Below are 26,952 nucleotides of genomic sequence, written 5' to 3' on the forward strand. Positions count from 1 at the left end.
CAACCAAATAGTTTTACATACGCAAACTCAAGAGTTCATGCGTCAAGATATTCGTAGCAATCACCTGATTGACGTATTGAAGACAATTAAAAACAAGTAAGGAAGTTCTAAGATTGGGTGTAACCGCACATTTTATACTCTCGCAACTTGCAAGGTTCAAAGCCCGGGAAATTACTTCAGGTGTTGGCAAAATTTTATATTAAAGAAAGTATTGATCCGCTTCAACCCATTTTTGACACAAAAACATACTTTTATCGAGAGTTTCATTTATTTATTTTAAAATATGAATATCAATTATATATCTTACACATTGACCGATATTTTCGGTAAAAACTCAACCATAGGCACTCGGGTCCACATATTTAGTGCCTAAAGGCTTGAACAGTTTTAGCTCGATTTGGACAATTTTTGGTCACAAGGTGGCACACTTTAGATGCACTATTCACGCAAAGTTTTACCCCGATACAATCATTGTTGCTTGATTTATACCGTTATATGGGGAGAGGGGGGAATGCCAGCTGGTTTCACCCCATTTTCACACTGTCGATAGAGGTGCTAAAACGCTTGCTCTCAATGAATTTTATTATTATAGCCTTAGCGGTTTAGGAGATATGCACATTAAACCTATTAGGGACCGGGACCAACCCACTTAAAAAAAAGTTTTAAACTGCAGATGTCCCTTCCTAATGTAATCCTGTATACCAAATAACAGTTTTGTATCTTATTGTGGAGCTTAGTTATGGCAATTTGTTTGTTTGAAAGTTCATTTATTTTAACATTCACTCCAGATAATGGAAGAAAATAACGAATGACAGGAAACATCTTGATTGCTTTGCGATTGGAAGCGTCGATCGACAAACAAATGAATCGGGCAGTCTGTCAATCAGACTTGTGGCATACCAATGCATATGGTGTAAAAGAACATTTTTTCATCAGTCGTGTGATCTGCAAAAAAAAGTTTGAAAAAATTTGAATTGTGTGGTACGCCCACACGCCTTCCACCGTCGATAGATTCAAATCTGGTTTCTCTCCGATGAAAAAATCTGATACGATTGAAGTTTGAAGAGAAGCATTTTCAGCCACTTTGTCTTCAAATGATTTTCAATATCATTGCCTCCAACAGCAGCAGCTGAAAAAGTTGCATTACATTTGTCGCAACGAACGTTGGAGTCGTCATAAGCGAATCTCAAAAAATTATATTTTTTCTTCAAATTATCGTTGAAAACACTTTTTCGTGAAAGCATTTTACAAAGTAATATTTATGCTTCAAATTCACAAAAGTATCTTATGTTTCACTTTGAATGTTGAGTGAAAGTAATGAACTGTCAGTGAACAACGCCGACGTTCGCGCTAAAATCTATTACAGAATTTAAAACATTCAAACCGAATGTATAATGAAACATGTATGGAAGGTATAAGTACATTTTATACTCTCGCAAGGTAAAGTAATACACCGAATTTTCGTATATATTTTAATTAAAAGTAGGTAGATTGCATCCATCATTTACAATCACAGGCAAGAAGACGCAATAATATTAGAAATAAATTTTTTCGGAATTGCTTTAAGATTTCTAACATATCATGATTAGGTATTTGGGCTAAGGGAAGTATTGACCCATTTTTGGCTCAAGAACACACCCGAATTTCAATACTAGAATCATAGACTAACCGATATGTTCGATAAAAAATCAGCCATAAACACCGTCGTCCATATATTTGATGTATGGGTCCCTAACAGTTATAGTCCGATTTTAACAATTTATGGGCGTTAACTTAAATACTTTGAAGCACTATTTGTGTAAAGTTTTCCCCTATTAACTGCATTGATGTTTGATTTGAATACTGTAAAAATCAGATAGAATTTAAAAGTTTGTTATATGGGAAAGAGGCGTGGTTGTAATCCGATTTCGCCCATTTTCGCACTGTAACATAGAAGTATGAGAAGAATGTTATGTACCTAAATTGGTTGAAATCGGTTAAGCAAATTCCAAGATATGGGTTTTCACCTTAAAGTGGGCAGTTTCACGCCCACTGTCTAATTTTGAACGCGGTTCCTAGTCATCTCATACCATCCCAGAGATAAAATTTAATGTCTCTGGCGTGTTTAGTGCTTGATTTATTGAGTTTTAGAAACTTTTAATAGTAGTTTTTAATAGTACCGTTATATGGGGAGTGGGCGAGGTTGTCACCCGATGTCCCCTATTTTCACACTGGTTGAGGGGCTAAAAGCATTTGCTCTCAGTGGATTTTGTTATCAGCTTTAGCGGTTTAGAAGATATGCACATTAAGCCTATTAGAGGGCAGGACCACGCCCACTTAAAAAAACAATGTTTAACTGCAGATGCCCCTTACTTATGTGATCCTGTATACCAAGGAGCTTAGCTATGGAAATTTATTTGTTTTTGATTAATGGCGTTTTGTGGGCGTGGCAGTGGTCCGAATACGCCCATCTGCAAAATTAACCGCGTTATGGTACCAAGAAACATGTGTTCCAAGTTTCATAAAGATATCTCAATTTTTATTCAAGTTACAGCTTGCACAGACGGACGAACGGACAGGCAGTCACCCGGAATTCAACTCGCCTCTTCATCCCGATCATTTATATATACATAACCCTATATCTAACTCGATTAGTTTTAGGTGATACAAACAACCGTTAGCTGAACAAAATTATTATAATCTATAGCAACATGTTGCGGGAGTATAAAAATAGAACATACAAGGTGGGCCATCTACATTGTTGTATTTTTGTTCCGTTTATTGAGAAATTTTATTGTTTTTTAATTTTCAAGCCCGGGACGCTTAACTCGGAATCCGACACTGTCCCGGCCAAACCGGTACGAAGGTCAGCTAAGGTTAGACACCTTATCCTCAAAAGACATGTGTATAAATTTCACAACTGTCGAAGAATCAAGTGAAGCAAGATTTGCTATCTAACCCTTATGTTAGTAACCAACTTTACCGACGTCTTTTAGCAACCGGGTACAGGGGGGGTAGTACCTGACGATCTGAGTATTATTATTAGTTTGTTTATTTTATTAAAAAACAAAACTTTTCTTCAAATATTAATAGTCAGTGACAATTTTAAGAAAAAAAATTACAACGTAGAATAAAAAAAAATGAAATATTGAATACCCGGGTACCCAGTTACTAACATAAGGGTTAAAAAAAAAGTCCGGGACCTTTACCAGGCAAAACAAAAAAAATAATAATTTACACCCTAAAGACATGAAAAAACATGGATATGCGAAAAATTTTGTGCGCGAGAAATCACAATCGAAAGAAAAAAACACCGTGTTAAAAGGAATCATTTGTTATAGCCTAGATAGGATAATAATCATAGCAAATATATATATGAAAATTACTCAGCCAATTCAATTTGCAATCATTTTCAATACTATATTTTCTGGTTATTTAAAAGAAAATATCTTTGTAAGTATTACCGCATTTCTGCTTTCCATAGATTGCAGTGAAACAACACGCACAAAGCGGGCCAAACGACCACGTGCCCCAGAACCGGTGAACTTCGAACCGGAACCACAACAAGATTTAGAAAATGAAGAGAGCGGGAGTCAAGAGAAGGATATACCTGAAATACCGACGAATTTCCTAAGTCCTTCTGTGCGAGAGTATCTTGAATTGGGCAAGTCGATACCTGGTGAGTTTAATAGTAGTTTTATATAAATATATGTACAAATATATTATTAGACGTAGTGGTATACTATATATTATGGTTCTAAGTTACGTTCCACTTTGTGGATATTGAACCTGCTGTAATGAAAAATAAGACCATAATATAAAACAGAGCTTATGAGCTAAATTAATATTTTTTACGCCTAACACTAGATTTACTAGCTATTTAAATATACCTATTTCTACCAAAACCAGTCAAAATTACTGGTGTATAAAAAGAAATGGCTATTGTGGTTTCAAGTCTTTATTATTTCTAAAAAAAAATTACAACAAAGTTAAACAATATTATTTGTAATAGCTAAATGGATTTATAGACATTTGAAAATAATAATGCATTTAATTGTTTACAGTTTGTCGCTCATAATTTCTACATATGTAGATTACGCTTTGTGTACACTTTCCACATAGACTTTTTTTGCATTTATTACAAATATTTGTAGTCTTGTTGTTATTCCAGTATCCTATTTGACACCATTTGCGAACAGAAACCGTCATTTTGACTGGTACTGGTATAAATGTCAATAACAAAAAATTAATTTGTTACTAATATATATAAAGTAACATTAAGTTCGGAAAATTCATTCTCTATTTATAGCTACAAAGGTCATAACATCATTTCGGAAAGCAAATGTTATATGTAATAAAAAATTTTACTTTAAATTACACGAGTGTTAAAAAAAAAAAAAGAAATAGAAAAAATAACCAGAATGTGGCCACATATTTTTAATTTATCCAAAATTAATTAATTTATACAAGTATGCTTCAGAAACATATATGGTCTCAGAAAACAATCAACAAGTCTCAAATTATGTCGTACCAAATGTATCGAGTCAAAGTATAGGACATCTTTTTCTAATGAAGGTTCATGAAAACAATCAGTTTGGTACTTTTACAGTACTATAAAAAAAAAGCCCTTCAGTTGCTAGTAAATAATTACCATCTATTATTTTGTGGTGAGCTCATGCTACTGTTGCTCCTGATGATAATAGCATTGTTATATTGGGGTATTTAATAATCGAATTTGTATATATTAAGTTTCTTCACATGAATTTTGTATTTTTTCATTTATTAAGTTATTATTGACGGAGCTGAAATATCCATTATTTTATTTTAATATTCAAACAAAAAAAAACCTTACCGGTTTTTTTTTTTTCTTTGCCCACATATCTGCGATGGAGTTGTGGGTGGGTATAAGCCGTTGGTGGAGAGGGGCAGTGGCTTCTTTACGGATGCTTCAAAGCTTGATGGGAAGGTTGGTGCAGGGGTAAATTGGCAGGAACTCTCTATCAAATTTAGTTTCAGACTTCATGACTATTTTAGTGTTTTTTAAGCCGAGGTTACTGCCATTAAGGTAGCGGTAGATTTACTACTCCGGAGTGCAGCCCTTTCAGAGAAGTGACTATCCACTCTGATAGTAGGGCGGCAATACTAGCCTTCAGTTCACTAACCGTGCGTTCAAGGCTGGTTAAGGAATGTCTAACCTCATTATCAATGTCATCGAGTCACTTTGTGATAAGACTAGTATGGGTGCAAGGCGACAGCGGAATCGCAGGTAACTGTTAAAGCTGACGAGCTGGCAAGGAAAGGCACCTTATTCCCGATATCAGTATAATGATAACGGATCGGACCCAAAATTGTATTGGCTACAAAGCGCTTCGCCGAATTATAAGATCGAAAGAAGAAGAATATAAGGAATTATATTTTTTATGGATTTACAAAGGTCTACATATAATAATCCAAGTGCGATCACTGGATCAGCCATCAAACCTAACCTAACCTCGTAATTATTTTTTAGGGGATCTCTGGAAATATAAATACAAGTATGATGTCGATCAGAAAATTTGCTTTGACCACGTCCATGATCCGAGAATTGCTGGTACATTTTAGTTTTCAAATTATTTCACAACAAGAAATCAGTAGTCAAATTTGAAGGTCTAGTGCCATTTAAAGCCACCTATTTTTAACATCTTACGTCAAGTTGGATTTTTTTATATATTCCAGTCGGTCGACATTATCCTTTTGCTAAATTGCACTTCATATGGAAACAAATATAAACCATCCTCCAAAAAGCGCCGCAAACTAATTAAAAGGGCCGCAAACTAATTAAAAATGCTGGACGCGGCGTCAAGACGACTCTTTCGCCCAGTTCCTTTGTCCATCTGGACGTTGATAAACTCCATGTTGATGATATCTCAACAAAATTCGGTCATGAAACGACAATTACTATAATATTCTCAGATTTAACTTTTCTACAATTAGCCAAAGGAGTTGGACTCGAAATATCTTATTTATATTTATTAAATAATATATAATATATGTATTATCCATATGTATGAAATAGTTGTTCATTTTGATGGGGCAGTAAAAATATTTTTGATTTGTAATTAAACGGATAATAATTGAGTTTTGGTTTTTTTATCGAAAATTATAATTATTTTTTTGATAAATTCTTTTCTCCGATAGTTTCTTGCATTAATTTTTTAATTTTTGTCGTTAAAATTGTTTTTCTGAACTTGAAAAAATTTCATAAATTTTGGTGAAATATTGGCATTAAAAAATCAGTATTTTTAATTTTTATTCGAGATGAGGAGTAATCAGTTAGCAGGCTAATTTTTCCATTTCTCCAAGCACGTTTGCATTTCGACTTGCCTGAGGTATTTTTCCTATATTTGTTGGAATATTATAAATGTTTTTATAGAGTTCATAAATTCCAATACAAATTTCTTTTTGCACACTAATTTAACCATTAGAGTATTTAATAAATACCAATGGTAAATATAATTGCAACCACGTGCTAAGGCTGCCAGATGAAACGAAAAACAAATTTTTTTCCGTCGACTGCAACAAATGACACTGCATATGGAATTAGTGTTGAGTTACAAAAAACTTTAAAAACATATTTACACAGATGTATACAAACAATCAAAGGCTATCTAAAGGCCAGAGGCGCTTGGCTGTCATTCACAATTCAAATAACATTTTAATTTATTTATTGATTCGATGCCAGCAGATATGCGCTTTCGCATACTAACGAACACACAGTAAGTACAGCATTGAAAAACACTAAAAAATTGATATCGACGGGAGAGCTTCAAAAAGAAAAAATTCCTCCAGCTATACATAAATGAGAATTTAGGAGAAATTCTGATTTTATGACTTTTTTCCGCTCGCTTTCTGGGTACATCGAGCAGCTCGTTTTGTTTCTTTCTTTCGAAAATTTGCTAGAGGGGCGGAGGCTGAACGGAAATTCAATTATTTCGTGTTAAGAACAGATATACAATGCCAACTGATAGGCAAACTACAAATGTATAAAAGTAGAAAAAAGTTGCACAAAAAATGTTGGGAGTGCACGGATTGCCTCTCAGTGGCAGGCTTTTGATTGCGTGCAACATACACATACATACAAAAAAACATATGTGCCAAATGGGCATTCGTTTAGCAACAGGCACGCTATTTTTCAATGAGTATTTTTGAAATCTATTTTCTTACCATCTTTGTGGTCAATAGTTATCTGTTGGGGTCACTCAGTTTCCGGGAGTGTGATGTGTGATAAAAAAGCAATATGGAAGCACGAAAATATTCATCTGATAAAAGAAGCTGAAAAACTCAGACGACTTTTATACGCGCGGCGTAATTGAGTGCAACTAACAGCGCCTTGTTTGTCATTGAATTTTGAGCGAACTTGCACCAACTGAAAACACCCTCATCCTCCAGACAGGAGTCACTAATATACAGTACACAAAACACATATTTCTTTAACTTTGAATGCAACTTGGTTTTTGTGGTCGAAAATGCATTTGGAATTTCATTTCGCAGTGCAGCAACTCGAACAGAAAAAGAACTTTAGGGTGAGCAAAGTGATGGTGGTTAAATATTGAGAACTGTGTGCTACAAATATTTGTATTTATACATACCGATAGAAATCTTCAGCAGCTATATGCTAAAGAGGTCTGATCTGAACAATTTCTCCATAGATTGTAGTGTTACCTTGGATAAAAACCTATGCATATAACCTATTTCTTGAAGGTACATACCCTATTGTCATATAAAAATGTTTTCCACATAAAAAGTTACTTTTGATTTGGCTCCAGTGTTGCAATCTCGCAACTTACAACTTTATCGAAAAATTTGACATTTTTGATATTATGCAAAAAACTATTGATGCTGTGCGAAATTTGATATTGCAAGATCGTCACTTGACCTATTGTGAGATAGAAACAACTATAGACATTAATGGGGACCAGCATACATTCAATATTGCATGAACATTTGACTTAAAAAAAAAATTTGTTCACGTCCCACACAATTTGTCAATCGATTAAAAAAAAAAGGTTCGTGTAGATAGGTCGTGAGAAATGTTAAAAAACTACGATAGCGGTGCTATACGGGTATGAGCCCAAAAGTAAACAGCAGTCGACTGCATGATTGTTTCAAGATGAGCTGAATCCAACAAAAATTGTTCCCGCACGACGCACTTCCACGCAAATGGTTTCCTGGTTTTTTGGAAAAAGTGGACATATCGCAACCATATCACTAGAACAATGTAGAACAGTAAATTCTGATTGATACACAACTATTTAATAGCCAGTTGTCTTTTAAGAAATCAGGAAAACCGACCGCCGACAATGCGAACTTTCACACATCGAATGAAGCAACTGCACTTTGAAGCACTCAAAACTTCGATTTGATGAGTCATCCGCCGTGTAGTCCTGACTTGGCACTGAATGACTTCTTTTTATTCCCGTATGTAAAAAATAAACTAAAATTTCAACGTTTTTCGACACCTAAAGAGGCGATTGATGCCTTCAGAACGCATGTTTTGTAGACACCTGAATCAGAGTGGCAAAAGTACTTCGACAATTGTTTCAAATGCATGCAAAAGTATATAGATCTTAATGGAGAATATTTTGAAAGCAATAAAGCGACTTTCGATGATTCAAATTTTTTGTTGTTCTCTAATTCCGAAATATAATAGGCAACATTCGTATGATATAGAGGTCCGATATATTCGCAGATTGTAGCGGTACCAAATTTTATGAAGATTTCAAATACAAAAGTTGTTCATAATAAGGAAGGAATTCATTTTGATCGATCAGTTGGTATCGCACCTAGTATATCCTACAGTGGTCCGATATCGGAGGTTCCGACAAATGAGCAAACTATTGGAGAAAAAGACGTTTGTAAAATTTTATATACAGACAAATGTACAGTATATGAGCAGAGTGCTAAATTATATTGCTGGAATAAGTAAAATAATCTAACCAACAACGGATCGCGTAATTAAACTTGGGTTCACAGAAGTTATAAAGTGGTTATAGAAATATACCAATAAAAAGAGCTAACCGAAACTTCTTTTTCGGCGTCATTATTAACTTTATTATTATATATCAATTTGAAACTTCTTCTTTTCGAAAAATTCGTTCTTGTTCTAATGTAACTAGGCTTTCGGCAGTAAACACAGTCAAACCATTTGTTCTTGTTTTAATTATCGATGCATGATTAAATCCTAACACTAAAGTGAAATTATAGTTGTCTTCGAATCGCCAAGCGTTACTCTCCAGCGAATCGAACAAACTATACCAGATCTTTAAACACACGGGCAGTACTTATGATGCAACCCATAAAACGTAAAAGGATAAAAAGATCTCATCGGTCAGTTTGAGTGGCAGCATAAAGCTATAGTAGCACAATTTGAACAAAGATTGTGGCGTTGCTTTAAACAATATGTGCCAAATTTCATGGCTCATTTATCTTGTCAAATAAAAAAAATGCTCTAAATAAGGATTTGATTTTGATAGATCATTTTGTAAAAAAGCTATGTCATAGGATTCCGAGGAGAACAAATTATTTGGAGCTCATAGCTGTGCTTTAGATAATAATATATGCCAAATTTCGTCAAGATATCTTGTCAAATAAGTTTTTCATGCAAGAACTTGATGTTGGTCGCTAAGATATCGGCGGTTACGACAAATGAGCAGCTTCTTAGTGAAAAACGAGTGTGTGCAAAGTTTCTGATCGGTATCTTAAAACTGAGGAAGTAGTTGGCGTATAAACAGACAGACAAACGGGCATGGCTAAATCGACTCAACTCGTCACGCTGAGGATTTATATATACATATGTAGACTTTATAGGGTCCCCTACGTTTCTTTCTGGGTGTTACAATTTTTGTGACAAGCTTAATACATCCCGTTCAGGGTATAATGCTTAATATAAGGTTCCATCGGCACTTTTGTATCCCAGAGGTCACGAAGAGAACTGTACTTTTGTACTTTATTAAATAAGTAATTTTAAAAAAAATGTTCAGTCGGGCTCATCCGGGATTTGAACCCCCAAAGCGAGAATCAGACCCCTAGACCATTGAGCCGCCTAATTTAAGCCAAATTCGATATTCTTTCATTGTTGTGTTTATTTTATTTTCAGCACGTTTTTTACCTATTTTACAAGTATATGCATTTTTCTTGATAAAAATAGTAAAATTGCTTTCTTTTTAAATTTGTTAAGTAAAAAAACAATAATGGACTCATATATAAACAAGTGAATGATGAAAAATTGGTATATAAACAAATGTTAGAACCCAAATTGTGAGCTATTCGCTAAAATGTTGTATTAAAAATATTTTATGTCAATTGACAACATTAAAGTACCGTTAATGTATTTCATAAACGGTATTTAGAAAAAAATTCAAACAAAATATTGAATCGGGCTCAACCGGGATTTGAACCCGGGACCTCTCGCACCCAAAGCGAGAATCATACCCCTAGACCATTGAGCCATTTAGTTAAGATCAAGTTACATTTTCTTTTAACTTAGTTTTCGGACTACGTTAGTACTCATCTTCATCAATAGTTTTGCTGGCTTTGCCATACACGCAATAGTTTATTTATCTGTATATTTGTGTTTGTTAGTGCATTAATTAAAAAGTGAAACATTGTTTTCAAACATGTTTTTTTTGTATCTTCTCCACTCGTTTTAACATACTGTTTGATAAGGTTGCGGCACTTCATATGTGTATGTTTGTATGTGACTGTAAGACAACTTCCAATTCACTTCATAAACCAAAAACATGTTTCTACCATTTGCTTTTTGTGCCTCTAATGATAAAGACATGATTCATTCTTATAAATTGGGGTGCTTTAATATTATTGGTGGCCATACCTTTTGTGGTCGACACATCTCACATAATTACCACGGCACGATAGAGGGCGCCGTGGTCAATAAATATAAAAGCCTATATTTACCATCCGATTTAATTCATATATAATATCCCACCCAAAAATATGTTCGATAGATTTCACTGGTGTCTAAATATCTCTTATACCCTATATATACAATATATATTAAATATTCGTATGTATATAATGAACTAAGGACTAATATGAAATTTTCATAATGTCAATTTCAAATGACTCTAACTGACAAAAACAGAATATAGTGATATGTATTCCACTTACCATTTTTCCACTTCCAAAATACAAAAAACTGATCATTTCAGTTATAATGACATTACATACAAGTATTTTTATATATTCTGAACATTTCATAATTCCCACAAAAAATTTTTTATTTTAAAACTTTGGAACATTTTCGTAATATAATATAATGACAGCATTATGACATATTTAATTGCGATATATATAATACCTCATCTTTTAACAGAACCTTCACCATTTTTAACAAAACGTTGTTTTCAAAATCATGACCACCTTCTTTGGTTAAGATATCTTACATATTGTAGGATTTATCCGGTATAAAGTGATTGAGATCGTGAAAATTCGTACATGGGGCATACGAAAACTACACTCGCCTATTTAAGCTGATGATCATCATTCAAAATGTTTGCTTAATCTTGAGCTATTCATGATAAATAAACTTAATAAGAGTAGATATAGTAGTCATTCCTTTCTGCTATCAACAAACTATGCCAGACAGTCATCCTAGAAATATTATAGCTAAACCATATATGATTTAAATTAGTCAAGTAGTTTAGCCATGACTATACGTAATCTGTAAGCCAACTTTATAATACCAATTTTTGTTTGATAATTTTATTATGGGTTGGTATATCTGCAAATTCTCCATTGCTTGGCGGACGATTTTTTATATCTCAGTGGATATATAAATATTTTTTTTAAAGAGCACATTTCCTTCATTTTTAAAATAAACTCTTTTTCGAAATATACCTTTACTTAAACTAAGAGTTTTCAGCTGATGATATTAGCACAAGACTTTTTAAGGAAATGGTCGAAATGACCTGTACGTTAGATGGTTCAAATGATCGAAGAATAAATTTCACACACAATTTTTATTTAGATATACGAAGAAGTTATCCACATCCATTTTAAAAACTTAAACCTTAAGCATGCGGCATGAGTCCATTAATTGATTATTACAAGGAACAAAGAAATGTTAAAATAGTAGCTATATATATAGTTAATACAAGAATAAAAATATAGGACGTTTTTTAAATTAAAATTAAATTAAAAACTAGTCTGTAAAGTGTTTGATTTTTTTGAAATATATAGTATATGCATAGATTGAAACATTTGTTGATTTTTAACCTTTTCGGTCAATATTCATTCATTCTAGGCCGTCCTGGTGTCGACTATCCCATACTCTCAGCCATTCCATACACAAATTTCTACTGCGATGAGCAGCCATATCCGGGATTTTTCGCCGACATGGAAACCAGGTGTCAAGGTAAGTGCAGAATTTAATAAATAAAAATATATTGTAATTGTTTTATGTCTATCTGTTCATTACAGGTTGGCACTATTGCGACATTGATGGCCGACAGGCGTCTTTCCTGTGTCCAAATGGCACACAATTTTCACAAGCCGTCTTCGTGTGCGATTGGTGGTTCAATGTTCGCTGTGATCTGTCGCCACGTCTTTACGCCATCAATGCACGTCTCTATCAGCGTCCCAAGGTGAATCCGACACGTCCACATCGCATTATTACAAAGGAGCTGGTCGATGATATTTTCAATTAAGCTGTAGTGGGAGGCAGCAAAGATAGTGAAAGAAACAAACAGATAGAAAGGAAGGAGATATAAATATAAAAAGCGAGAGAGAGAGAGATGCAGATAAAGAACAAAGAGTGAAAGGCAGACAATGGGAGAAAATGTGTGGAAGCCTTGCCAGATGAAAACCACTGAAGGAAGAGCGGTTCATCGTAGATTTGTGGGCTATGAGGGTTATTTAAGTTAAAAAAAATTTCGATTTCAAGTATTGAGAAAAAAAATTACTAACGGTGCATAGTATTAAAATGAAACTCGAAAATGTTGCGATCCTAATTCGATGCAATTTGAGAAGTGCAGTTACAAATTATACTAAGAATATATTTCAAGGACTTCAAGTGTACTCTTAATGATAAGTTGGAACTATAAATATGGAAAAGAGTGCTACATAAACTATTTTTTAGTAAATAAATTAGTATTGATTTATATACTTTTTAATGTAAAATATTAATTTTAGATTTCTAGGCTAATATTACAAAAAAAAAAATATTATTTAATATTATCTTTTAGTGAATTTGTATATAGTTATATAGCAATATAATCAATATGTCTTCCATCGCGGTCAACTGTTTGCATTAACATACAAATATATAATATACAATAGTACGTATACATTATTTATATACTACATATGTATGTACACATTGAATTTATAAACACACAACTTCTTTCTTCTCTTTTTATTCATTTTATCATTATATATTATATATATATTTTCATTTGGATTTGATTTATATTTTGAGTAAAATTACTCTTTTTGTTTAAACTATTCACCAGTTAGTTTCAACTTTTATCTGATTTGAAATGTTTAATAAAGCTTATTAGCGAGCGCGCAAATATTTTGTTTTCAACTTAAATTTGTTGTTATATTTTTTAATGTCGTTACTTGTTTTTGGCTAACAATTAAGACGAAATGTATGAAGAGTTGAACGCCTTAACATTTTCCTTTGGATAAATATATCTTGTTGAGCTCAACCGGGATTTGAACCCGGGACTTCTCGAGAATCATACCCCTAGACCATTGAGCCGTGTTATTACATACAACTTATGTTTCCTCTTGTTGGCATTCGTTCCCCAGTAGGCAAGAAATTATTTTATTTTTGGCCACTTTAATTATTTATTTTACGATGGTTTGTTAATTTTTTTTTGTTAATAAATTATCATTGTACTTCTATTATTTTTTGTGCCTTTTATTTGTCCTTTTATATTACTTAGAAAATTAATTAATACATTTTTATAATCAATAGTTTATTATTATTGTTGTCCAAAATTATTTTGTTTTTTAATACCAATTATTCGGTGGTAGTTCCTCTTACTCAAAATATTACCTCGGTTTATAAATCGTTAAACATGGCCACACTAAAACACCTAGAAGCATTGAGCCAAATCAGTTGGTTGAATTCGAGGTAATGCAACGGTTAGGTTAATACCGGCAGAATATGCAAAATGCATTGGACTTTTTGGCGTCTTCAGCAGAAAATGTAAAAACTGGGGCTCGATCCAAAAGAAGTGTTGATGGAAAAGAAAGTTTGTAGATTCATTACAATTAAAATTAAAAAATTTAGCGAATCTACGATTCGTGAATGGACTACAATCAAATTTTTTATCATATTAAATTATTTTAACTTAAACTAAGGGAGGCTAGTTTTATTACTATAATTTACTTCGCGTCAGCGAAAATTATACTAATATCACTGTATATACATACATGGATTGAAGTCAGCCGGTTGTTTCAAAATCGTGAATACCAGTTATATGGAGGCTAAGGCAAGTTTTCGTCTGATATTATCCATTTTGGGCACAAAGCTACACAGTTTTTAAAAAAACACGCCCTCTCAATTTCATTAAAATAACTACCACATTGGCCGATATACAGCCAAGGAAAAAGTCTACATACACCCTTCGATGTAGCCAATTTGGAAAATCAAAAAAGTCCTCATGTCAATATTTAAGTTATTATGAAATAAGATTTTAAGTGGGCAAATTTTTCTTTTTTTTAACAACTCTCACAATTACTGTGGGAAAACATAATATTTAGGATGAAAAAAGTATACATACCGCGTGGCAACTCCCGACATTATATCTGAAAGTGAAAATAAAAACGAGGAATTCTCCGTGTATTTTGTTGATATGTTTATTCCGCGTATTTTAGTTATAAAAGAGAACAATTTTACAAGTTTCAATCAATAAATAAACTTCATTATTTAAAATGGTAAATTGTAAAGAAATACACATTTCAGTTCGAAATATGGTAGTTAATCTCCGAAATGAAAAGAAATCATACACAGTACAAAGTATCATAAAAAACTTCAATAATACAAACAGTATCGAAAATATGCCACGATCTGGCCGACCCAGAAAGCTTTCTCTGCGAGACGTAAGCTCCATTATAAAAGAAGTCAACAAGGATCTGAAACTAAGTTCCTCAAAGTTGACGAATCGCATTGAAAATTGTTCGAATATTAATGTACATTGAATAACTGTACGTAATAGGCTACGTGGCTGTGGATAAAAGAAGAGTAGCACGCAAAAAACATCTAATTGCTGCGAAAAATCGAAAAATTCGTCTTGACTTTGCTAAATCACATCTTGAGAAAGATGCGAATTTTTGGAAAGGAGTGCTTTTTACCGACGAAAGTTAGTATGATATTTTTGTAAATGATGGCCGATCCAGTGTTTGGAGAAAACCAAATACTGCGTTTGATATGAAGAATAATATACCTACAGTCAAACATGGAGAGGGCAGGCTATCGTTTGGATGCCATTTCTTCATCTGGAGTTGGGAGTTTGGTTTTTACAGAAGGTACTATGGACCGCTATGGTTATAAAAACATATTGGAACAAAATTTGAAGGCTGACTGTGGATAGTTTGGGTCTTGAAAAGTATTGGAATTTTTAAAAAGACAACGATCCAAAGCATACGGCGCACGCTGTTTGAGATTGGCTTCTAGATAATACTCCAGACAACTAAATTCACCACTATAGTCACTAGATATAAATCCGATCGAACATATTTGGGACGTTCTAGAAAAGAAAATACGCGAATATGATATCAGCAGCCGTTAACCTCTCAAAACTTCCTTTACCCGAGCTTGGGCCGAAATTTTTCCCGATATAACTGAAAATTTGGTGAATTCAATGCCACGAAGTCTACAAGCAGTGATTGATGCCCAAGATAGACCAACCTACTAAGATTAATAAAAATTTGTTGCAAAAATTTTTTTAAATTTTTGTGGTAGCTGTATGATGTTTTTTACTAATGATTTTCTATGTTTTGACTATTTCTGTTTTTGTTATTGCAATGAATAACTTTTTTTTCTGAAATAAACTTTTTCACAAATATTGACTTTTGGTCACTTTCACTTTTTTGATTTTCGTAACAGCTTTGCCAAAATCGAAGGGTGTATGTATACTTTTTTTCTTGACTGTATGTATATAGTATAAAGTCAACTGGAAATTCAAAAATCTTTGTTAGGTAGGTATATGGGGGCTAAGAGAAGTACAGATCCGATCCAACCTAATTTCAATAATATATCTCACAGATTGACCGATATTTTCGGCAAAAAGTCAGCTATATGCACTGGGGTCTACACATTTGGCGTCTGGGTTCTGAGAAAGTTATAGTTCGATTTTGACAATTTTTGGGCGTAAGATGAAATTAATTGAGGGCTGTGTTTGTGAAAGGCTGTATTTGCATACTGGAAAGTAAAAGAATCAGATGAAAGTTAAAATTGTGTTATATGCTAAGTAGGTGTGGTTTTCGTCTGATTTCGCCTATTATCGCACGGTAATGTAGGAATTTTTAGGTATTACATACCGAATATGGTTGAAATCGGTGGAATGAATCCCGAGCCATAAATTTTCTCTTAAATATGGGCGGTGCCACGCCCATCATCAAATTTTGACACCGATTTATTGCAAAATAAACTTTTATAAGTCCATACTGTAACAGATTACTAATGTTTACTGTTCAGAATTATTTCCAATCAACTAAGAAAATAAACTATTGTAAAGGAAACCATATATTTTGTTTAAAATTTATCTTCAACTGAAACTGATAACAGGTTTAAGACCCTTTCGAACATTCATTAAAGTTGCCTATCGGATAAAATTTTTGCGCAAATACGGCTGTTTGTTTTTCATTATAAATTTTCAAAATAAAAAAATATGAAATTATAACAAAAATTAATTACACATTACACTTGATCTACTTTCTGCACGGTTAACTGGGACAGTAAATTACACTTGCAAAAAAAAAAAAGAACGTACAAAACTAATAAAATTGTCATATAAAACTCACTATTAGGACCAATTTATAAAAAAAATCCATGAAAAAAACGGAAAAAATATCTTATTTTACATGTTAATCTATCTATTCGTAGTGAGAATTTACACAATTAAAAAGCTGTAGATTTATATGGTATTATATTCATATGGATGTATTATTGTTAAAAGGGCAAACAAGGGTAAAAAAAGTATAATAAATTCATGTAAATAAAAATAAAAGTTCATGTCAATATGTTACGTTTACGATTTAAAAAATCCGTCATTAATCGCTGTGTCTTCCTTTACTTCTTCATACAGCTCACGGTAGCATTCTACTGCTTCATTTAATTAATTCTTATTACGATAACATGTTCTTAAATGAAGCATACCTGCATTTACGTATGGGATTTTGATTTTATTGCAAAAAAAATTAAAATAAACCGTGTAGAAATAGCAACTAGGAGGTGTACAAAAAAAAACTTGCAAAAAATATCCGTTCAAACAAAAAGCGTGCAAAAAGGAGATCAAGTGTACTAATGTAGTAGTGCTAAATGTAGATTCACTACTTACGCACTACGCACCACAGCAATATTTTATCAACTTGTTTTTCTTATAACTGAAGCCTAAAAGCATGCAATAAAACGCTTTGTTGTTTGATGTAGCTATATAGAGGAAAAGCTCTTGCATGATCTACATATATGACTAAATACTTAACTAAGCTTCTTATAAGAAATAAGCTTAATATAAAGAAAATACATTTACACTTTTCATTAAAAAATGTAGTTAAAAAAATAGAATTTACTTCAATAGTAAATAGCATTGCAATTTTTTTTATTTTCGACAGGTTACGCCATAAAACTCTAAATCGGCGAAAGTATAGTGTACGGCTCAATGGTCTAGGGGTATGATTCTCGCTTTGGGTGCGAGAGGTCCCGGGTTCAAATCCCGGTTGAGCCCAAGTCCTTTTTTAACTTTAATATTTAATTAAAATTTCTTATACCGTTAAATTGTTTTATATTATTTTACTTTTTATATCTTCCCATATATGTACACATAGCCAATAAAGTCTGCGTTCACCCGGCACTAAAAATATATAAAAATGTAAAGGTATGCAAGGAATTTTCCAAATGGCCGGAAAAAATTGTTTTATCTTCGAATGAATCAAAGGACAATATAAAATGTTGGTTAACATGTGATAAGAGCATTTGCCATACAAGGCGGGAGACTGAATCAATACAGATAATAAAATTGATGTGTCTATTTGTAATAATAAAATAACCGCATTTTACTACATGCATATCTGCGGAACATCTACCAAAATAAAATATTCTATAATTTTTGTCTGAACTGAAAGCCAATAAAATCGTGCATCCAAAGTTGTATATAAGGAAATCTATCTTCAACTATGTAAAATCTGGATATGTTATATTATTATGGCCAACACTGTATGTCTTTAATACGAGGACGATATTGTTGAGACGAACCGTAAACTTTTATACTTCAAGTGGAATACTTTATATTAATAATGTAAATAATAATTCAAAAATTAAATAAATCATCCGTAGTTAATAAAAACTATTCAATCTACATACTAATTGCAGCGTGTAACTGTATTATTATTATTGGACATGCGCAGAAACTTGTTAATCAATATACAGCACAGGGTGACTAAAAAATCAAAGAAAATAATAATTGCAGAGTGACAAAGTTGATATTAGACACATTATAATTATATGGCTCAATGGTCTAGGGGTATGATTCTCGCTTTGGGTGCGAGAGGTCCCGGGTTCAAATCCTGGTTGAGCCCAAGTTATTTTTATTCTTGTTCTTTGTTGCTATGGTTAGTATTTTCGTTCATAAATTGTTTCTTTTTTATTCAGTCTTAAAAGCCTATAAATTCCTAATGTATAAGCTGTTACTGTTAATGTTCACGCTGCGGCTATTTATCAGATGACACTAATCACAGCGGTAAACAATGTATGGTCATTGTGGCAGGTGGATGTGATTCAAAATAGTTGCAACATTTTATATTCGTTTGTTTGTATTAATTAATGTAGGTTAGAGTTGATGTTCAAACAAAGTGACCCAATCAAGATTCTGTAACAAAGAACAAGATTCTGTAGCATAGGTGTAGTTACGGAATGTTTGATAGTGACCGCCTTTACAAATGTTGTGAGTCATCCCAGCAAGGCACGGCTACCGAAGCTCTAGTACAAAATATTAGCACGGGATATGAATTCGAACACACATATGTAAATAGGTGTATATACTGTGCTATTTATATACATAATTATGATAAAATGAAAAACATTGATGGGGACCTCCTCAGGCACCATCGATGAGAAACGAGCCAGACTTTTATTTTTTAAAATGGTACCAACATTTTGTATTTATAACTTTCGATTCAAAACGCGACAATCCTAGAATATTTCACTTTTAAGTGACACCTAATGTGACCGTGTATGATAACTGAAAATAAACAAAATCTCACTATAAGATATTGTCCGTACAATGACCTACGGTCAAAAAAACAAAACCCTTTGAGTTTTGCAATAAAGAATTTTAAAACTATGTATATACTTGTAGTTTAGGGGTATTATGCTTCATATACCATACAATAGGTAATTTGTAAAACCTTATATAATGCATATTCACACCCTGTGACTGTTTATTCCTTGTTCAAAATTTTATACTCACTAACTAATTTATTATTTCAGCACACAATTAAATGGTAAAATAATTATGAGCTCAGGTTAATTCAAAAAAATAAACAGACTAAATTTACACAAAATTTATTAGATCGACCTGGAGACTTCGAATGCGTTGAAATTTAATATGGGTGAGTATATTACGACTTTTTCGAAAACTCCATATTTATAGTAAAAAAAAAATCAATTTACAATAATACACTATTTCATTCCGAATATAAAGATGCTTCATTGCGATAAGAATGTATTGTATAGAGCCATACAAATCATCTACATAATGTTTTTACCTTACCCCTTACTGGATAAACGCACAATCGTGACTACTATAAATACACCAAAACTCACCAAACTTCCTTTTAAAAGTAAATTGGATAAGAGTCACGATTAGTAGTAGCAGTATTTAATTATTTCCAAATTAGATTAAACGATCTTTATTGATGATTTATGAATTTTGAAAACATCACATAAACTCATATTAAAGATTTTTATAATGAATTACAGAGAACTAGTCCTAAAAGTATTTTTGTAGTTGGTGAGTATTATATATGTATATGGTATATGGTATATGTATTTAATAAAAATAAAAATAAAACTATATACATAGAGTTAAAGAAAAAAATTCGTCAGGGCATATTTCTACAGCTGTGAGCAATTGTAAAACAGTGCAGTATATTATATTTATTAGATCAATCAAATAAAATGTCGTAAGCACTCTGAGGAGGTTGGTTTTGCTGATGGACAATATCGAACCACAAAATTATGTTAATGCAAGAGCTATAACTAAACCACAAATTAAGCAAAAAAAAAATAATAAAAAATTTAATTTAATTTGTGCTTGGAAAATTGTTAAAACTTGGGCGTGGCCACGCTCTATGAAACATTTATTATAGATATCTCCCAAATCATGAGACTACCGTTATTTTCAATTTTTATTTCAAAATGCTGTAAGAAAAATTATATTTTTTTACAAAGTGTACATTTGAAGAATTAATTGCTTTTCATGGCTAACATTTTGTATAAATGATATAAATTTAAAGGTATTCAGTAAAGAATCGGGCGAGTTATCTTTCCGAACGTGGCAAGAAAACTTAAATTTTTGAAAGAAATAGAAATTAATTCACTATTATTAAATTTTTGTCACCCCTTAAGCACCTTCCAATAAACGTACAAAGGACTTGAGGTCGGGCTGACACATTCTTGGCTTGCAAACATTTTTATATGTATTTGTGTTTATATTTTTCATAGAAAATATACAAAATCCTTTAATTGCGTGACCACCAGCGATTTACGGTATTAGTCCTCAAATCGATTGTCCTAAGAGCCACTGATAAAAAATTATTATATGACCATTACAATGCCATATAGTACGCCATTAAGGGAACAACAGCCCGCAACTGCATGCACATACATATGTACGTACGCATGTGATATATATCGAGCAGCAACTTTCACTGCAACCGCAAGGCTATTGATGATTGGCGATACGGCCGACAGTTCAACACTGCCAAAAAAAAACAGCAACTTACACTGGTTACAGAAGGCACAAGGAGCATACTGCAATTTCAATAAAAATATCAGATTTTTCCTTTTTGTTGTTGTTATTTAATGCTTCGATGTTGCATGCTACAAGCGAAGAGTTTACAGCAACATCGCGTATTTGCTGTCAGGTGCCAACAGCAAACATGAACCAGTTGTAGAGCAACTTGAAACAAATTTTTCAGCTGGCAAGATTAAATCCGGATTGCGGCGACTCTACTTGCACCCCACTCTAAGCCAGTCTGGCAGCCTTTACTGGTGAATAGTGTTGGATGTGCTGCCAAGTGTGCGAGGATCAGTGGCATTAGTAACAGAGGCAATCAGCTGGCCAAAAGTGGTTCATTAACGGTTCCACAATCGAAAGCCAGTAGCAACATCAACATCAGCGCTCTGGTAGTGGTAGTGGACTGGAACGTTACTAAGCTTGGGTGCTATTGACAATACAACGCTTGATTGTTCGGCGATTTGACAAAAAATTTATAAGTTATCATTATAGTGCAATAACAGCATAAGACAAACGTATAACCGACTTCCGTCTGTCGTTACTTGCCCACATTTCGCTTGGAATTTTCATACAATAATTGTTGAAATAAATATTGAAACTATTTTTAATGAGATCTTTTATTTTATAAAAATATTGGAACAAATTCTATAACAAATTATCGTTTAAAACGCATACAAAATGCTACAAGTAATCCCGTTAAGAACTTTGCGGATTTTTTGACGAACTAAAGCAAAGGGAAAACTTCAATTGAATGATTATGTGATGACAAAGACTTAAGTAAGTTCCACTCATTTAAACAAACATAGGTTAAAAATGTTTTTTTAGGTTGTATAAATTTATAAAGTTACGCAATTTGTGAGAATCGTGGAAATATTTCTTGATGTAACCAAAACCTTATCAAATGTTCTCTATCGTGATATAGTGAATATCTGACGACGACAGGGCAAAAACGCGTTAATAACCAAAACTTTATAATTAAAATTTTGCCTATAACTTTAACGAATTCTGAAATTCTGAATCGATTATAATCAACCGGAAGATCGCAATATGGAGAGTATTGGGACTAGAAGAAAGTGGAACTGATTTCATTTACTTTTAATTACACTAGAAAATGCATGAGAAAATATATCCATTCAATTTTTTAAAGATAACTCTAACTCTGACCGGTATATTCAATATAGAATAACGAAAATCTTTATATTTAGTATATGGGGACCGATTTCACTCATTTTTGATATCGAACTGCAGTATGGCGTATTAACTTGGGCTCTTAACCAATTAATTTTGTTAATAGATCTTACACATTGATCAATTTATATATGGTATAAAGTCAGCCCAAATAATGAAAATCATTATTTTACTCGAAAGTGTATGAGTACTACGGGAATTGTTGAACCGATTTGACATCAGACCACACTATTATCACTTAATTTTATTAGAATCTCTTAAAAACTGACCGATATTTGCTGTATAAATTCAGTCACTGTTCTCCTTACATTCGGTATTAGGGGGAAGCACGGTGGTTATTGCGGCAAGAATGATTTTTCGGAAGCTTTTTTTTTTTCTAAGGAGATAAAGCTCAATTAGGTCAGAACAGAAATCTTGTGTTTATCCATAAAACAAAAAACCATCATACAATCCATGGTACAACCCACAATAACGGTAGAATGCGGAATACAGAATATATAGTCGTGATGAAATTTGAGTTAAGCTCTTATTGACGAATGTGAATGCACGGTTTATATTCTCTTAGCTAAGCTTAAGTGTAGACTTTCAGGTTATAAGGGGTCATATCCGCTTGTGAATTTCCAAAAATCGACTTTTTTGCATATATGTATGTACATATATCGAATATGCATATAGTAAACAATATTCTCCAAAAATTTGATCCAGCAAATAGTTTATGTAACAAATCAAATTTTGATCAGTCCTGCTACTTTAACTATTCATTTATTGTAATGTATATTTTGGTTTTAGACAATTTTAGGAAGAAAAATCTTGCAGCAGTCAGACACCTTTTTTCGTAGGTTCTTCTGGAGATGATCTACGAGATCAAGGGAAACCAAAATAAATTTCAGATTAGTAAAATGCATTAAATTCTGTAAAAGTATTTACATCATTTTTATTTATTTAATAACTAAAATGCCTCATAAAAAATCACAAAAAATGCTTTTTTCTGGCTTAGGGTTAATTTAAGGAAAGAACTTGGGGAAAGATAATATGGTCAAAAAGGACTTCGTCTCAATCTATATTGATAGGTTCTAAACGACTCTGATCTGAACTATTAGGGCAGTTAGATACACAAGTTAAGATATGTACGATCTTTTCAAGATCGAAGGTGGAGCCATTCGTCTTCTACATACACAAAGATTCAGCTTCAGAAAGCTGAGCTCCAAAATATAATTTTGACCAGTGAGTGCTCCAATATACAAGTAGTTTAAGTAATTAACAGCAAACAACAAAAAATTTTTAAATGCTTGGAAATGCTGAGTTGAAACGGTTAGCACGAAGGAAGCTGGTAAGTGTGGCAACACGGCAAGTGTAGTAACATTTAATAATTCAGAGGGGGTGCGCACTAAAAACTAAGCAAATGAGGAATTATAAAAATAATACATAACAAATTTAAATCCAAGCAGTCTGCTGTATTGTAATTGCGAACAAACCAACGCAGCTAAAAAAAAAGTTTCAGCAAAAGTCAAGTAATTGTAGCATGAGCTTACAAAGTCTTGTATGTATGTACTTGTATGTGTGTGTATGGTCGTCATAAAAATAAACACTACTCTATTTATCCACAAGTGGTTTAATGTTTCTTCAAACAGCAAGTTAGAGCCAACATAAGCGCTCGGTCCTCTGCCATTTGGCGCAGTTTACCACACGTTTCTTTTTTACAGCGACGATTTGCTTGCAAATGGCATTTGGCAGGCGGGTGGGAGGTAGGCAAGAGACCAACAGTTAGCGAGTAGTTGCTACTGTCTGCTGTTTAATTGCAGTTGCGTTGGGTAAAAAGCGCTTGCGGCACTTAATCGTGGTCGTGGTCGCGGTGATTTGTTGGTCGATCGCTTAGCATTGTCGTCGCTGTTGTTGGCTGCTGATTGTTGTTGCTGTAGCCTCACTGTTACAGTAATCGAAGTGAATGCAGCTGCCAGTTCGGCAGAAAATGTGAAAGGACGAAATGTCAAAACCATGTTTTACTTCTGCTCAACGACATGCGAGTGTTTAGGTGCATGTGTGTGTGCATCGTCTGCATGTACGAGTGCACGCGTGAGTAGTTTGCCCGCAAAGCAACGCTATGCTGCTTGTAATTATTGTTTGAAGTGGATGTAGAAGACTACAATATGAATAAAAAAAAATTTGTATTGACAATAAATGATTTATAACTTTATATAACAAGCGATTCTGAATTTGCATATATTTAAATGCAAATTTATGTGTGTATGTCTTTACGTATGAACATTTTTATGCATGTATGCATGTACTTTCGTTGAACTAATTCTCTACATACATATGGTAACTTTAGTGAGAATTGATATTTTAAATTTATTCAAAGATCTTTAAGGAGTGACCTAGAAGCATCAAGAGGTTATTATTAGGCATAAGTCTTGTTTAAGACTATAGTAGAAATACTATTGCCTTCCAACCATTCTTTATTTTTCCCCCGGTTATGTAAGGTATGAACTAAGTACATGTATAAGAAATTGCTAAACTCTGGTAAAATAGAAGGTAGGGCGACTTCAAGAACACTTATTATAAAAAAAATTAAGAAATAATATAAGACACAGTTTGATGTATTAAGGTAATAAAACTTAGATCTTATTAACAGTCTACCAGAGTCTTATTAGCTGTCTAAAATATAAATGTTTTAGTTTTACTTAAGGAAAAGTTGTTACTGCTTCTTATAGAATTATGAACAGAATTGTTTTGCATACATATAATCAGAACGCGTTCAGAGAATGTCCGGCAGGCACTATTGAATGAGAAGAAACGTAGATGATGCCCATGTTTTCACTTATTTAGTATATATGATATAATTAATATTGATTTTTGGAATAAGCTCAACTTCGGAATTTTAAAGCAAACATTTCGATTTTGGAGACTAACTTCGAAAAACGGAGAAATAATTATCTCTCGAAAAAAATAGGTTCAGTCCAATACCCAGAAAAAATACGGTTAGACACCGTGAGATTTACCAAAAATTGCGTTTATTTAAATAAGTGCACAATACATTGCGACAAAATGATAAGGTCAGTAATTTTGGTAACGCAATTTTTATTTCAATTGTAACATTTTTAAGTTATTAACTTTGTTGAATAGAATTTATAAGGTTTTGCAGAAGTTAGAGCGAATTTGACGCCAAATGTTGCAAATTGCCACATTTAGTTCTTCAATTGATCCGTACTGTTTATTTTCGGCATACACCTGGCGCACTAGCAGTCCCCATAAGTTCTCTATAACATTAATGTCGGGAGAACGTGCTGGTCAGTCAAGCAATTCAATGTTGTGATCCTCAAACCACTGCCTTGTAGATCCACTTACATGAATTGCTGCGTTATCTTGTTTAAAAATGAAATTTTAGTCGGAATTTTAACCAAGTAAAGACAGCAAACGTTTAGAGAGAACACTCTGATACTTCAGGCTGTTCATCCGATTTGATGGAGAGTGGAGTACCACTGGAACTGAAAGCAACGAACTTTCACTAAAATTCCGCTTCGAAAAGCACATTGGTTCCTTACGTAAATCTCGCCAATAATAGTTGAAACCGTCTGGTCCATCAAGATTAAATTTTTTCTCATCAGAATGTACTAATGGATGCTTGTAGACAAAAATCTTTCATAATTGTTGCCGCACGGGTTTCTCACGTAGTTAGAATCTTTGGCTGACCTGTACTTTTTAATTTCCCGTAACATTGCACAAACTTTTGGCAATTTCTTTCATGCTTATTTTCTGAGTAAAAAAAAGCAGAATTTGTCCTTCCTTATAGCTAGAGAGCGACTTACCACGTCCCATTTCCTCTTTTTAATACTCAATTTAAATAAACGCACTTTTTCGTATATCTAACGGTATCTTTCTACGTCCCAAATCGTTTTTTTCACTCTCATTTAGTTATAGAATTTTTTTAATATGGTTACCATTTTCCAGGAAAATCGTTTGCCTATACTGTACTAAGTATATCATTTTGTCGCGCACCTTATATCTATTATTACTAAAGAGGTTTCAAAAATCTGTTTCACAGAGTAGAGAATATTTTAGCTGTGTTACTTTCAAATGCCCATCCCACTTTTAATTTTCATTTTTCTTACTTATGTATATTTTCTGATTTAAATTACTAATTAAGAATAGACGATATGAAAAAAATGATGCAATTTAAAATTTTTCCCACAAACTAAAGATTTACATTATCACTGAACCGATCGGGATTTGAAAACTGTTCGCCAGCATTTCTAACAACCCAGTGCTATGCTAATAGATTCTATTGATTTATATCAAGGCAATGTGGCAGCAATTTTATTTTAGTGTTTCAGGTTCACAACTTTCCAGACCCCCAAAAATATCAAATTTTTCACGGTTTAATACTACTATGTATTATGATTACAATTTTTATAGTTTCTTATGGATTTTCGACAGAGGGATCAATAAAAATATTGTTATTATTACATTTCTTAATTACGTAGATCTTGATTGGAGACCAAACTGGCATTGGATTCCTATTTTAAAATCGATTAAAGAACTA

At 33.0% G+C, this 26,952-nt stretch overlaps 2 protein-coding genes, 1 long non-coding RNA gene and 3 other non-coding genes across 7 annotated transcripts in view; 3 read left to right on the forward strand and 3 right to left on the reverse strand.

Moving 5' to 3' along the window:
* LOC106620046 (uncharacterized) overlaps positions 1 to 13,567 on the forward strand; it is a 47,278-nt gene extending 33,711 nt beyond the window's left edge. For both annotated transcript variants that reach the window (XM_036357911.2, XM_014238431.3), the window contains 3 exons: positions 3,464 to 3,658; positions 12,281 to 12,391; positions 12,457 to 13,567. In XM_036357911.2, coding sequence (XP_036213804.1) covers positions 3,464 to 3,658; positions 12,281 to 12,391; positions 12,457 to 12,683 — 533 coding nt within the window. In that variant the 3' untranslated portion in view covers positions 12,684 to 13,567. The remainder of the gene's footprint in view (positions 1 to 3,463; positions 3,659 to 12,280; positions 12,392 to 12,456) is intronic.
* Positions 1 to 26,952, reverse strand: part of qin — a 180,142-nt gene that overhangs the window by 62,949 nt on the left and 90,241 nt on the right. The window lies entirely within an intron of this gene.
* LOC138859033 (uncharacterized) overlaps positions 1 to 26,952 on the reverse strand; it is a 59,211-nt gene that overhangs the window by 3,251 nt on the left and 29,008 nt on the right. The window lies entirely within an intron of this gene.
* Positions 10,395 to 10,466, reverse strand: TRNAP-UGG (transfer RNA proline (anticodon UGG)). The gene has a single exon. It is a non-coding gene; the product is annotated as a tRNA-Pro (tRNA).
* TRNAP-UGG (transfer RNA proline (anticodon UGG)) lies at positions 17,862 to 17,933 on the forward strand. The gene has a single exon. It is a non-coding gene; the product is annotated as a tRNA-Pro (tRNA).
* Positions 18,712 to 18,783, forward strand: TRNAP-UGG (transfer RNA proline (anticodon UGG)). The gene has a single exon. It is a non-coding gene; the product is annotated as a tRNA-Pro (tRNA).

The sequence above is a fragment of the Bactrocera oleae genome, chromosome 2 (assembly GCF_042242935.1).
Source record: "Bactrocera oleae isolate idBacOlea1 chromosome 2, idBacOlea1, whole genome shotgun sequence".
Lineage (NCBI taxonomy): Eukaryota > Metazoa > Arthropoda > Insecta > Diptera > Tephritidae > Bactrocera > Bactrocera oleae.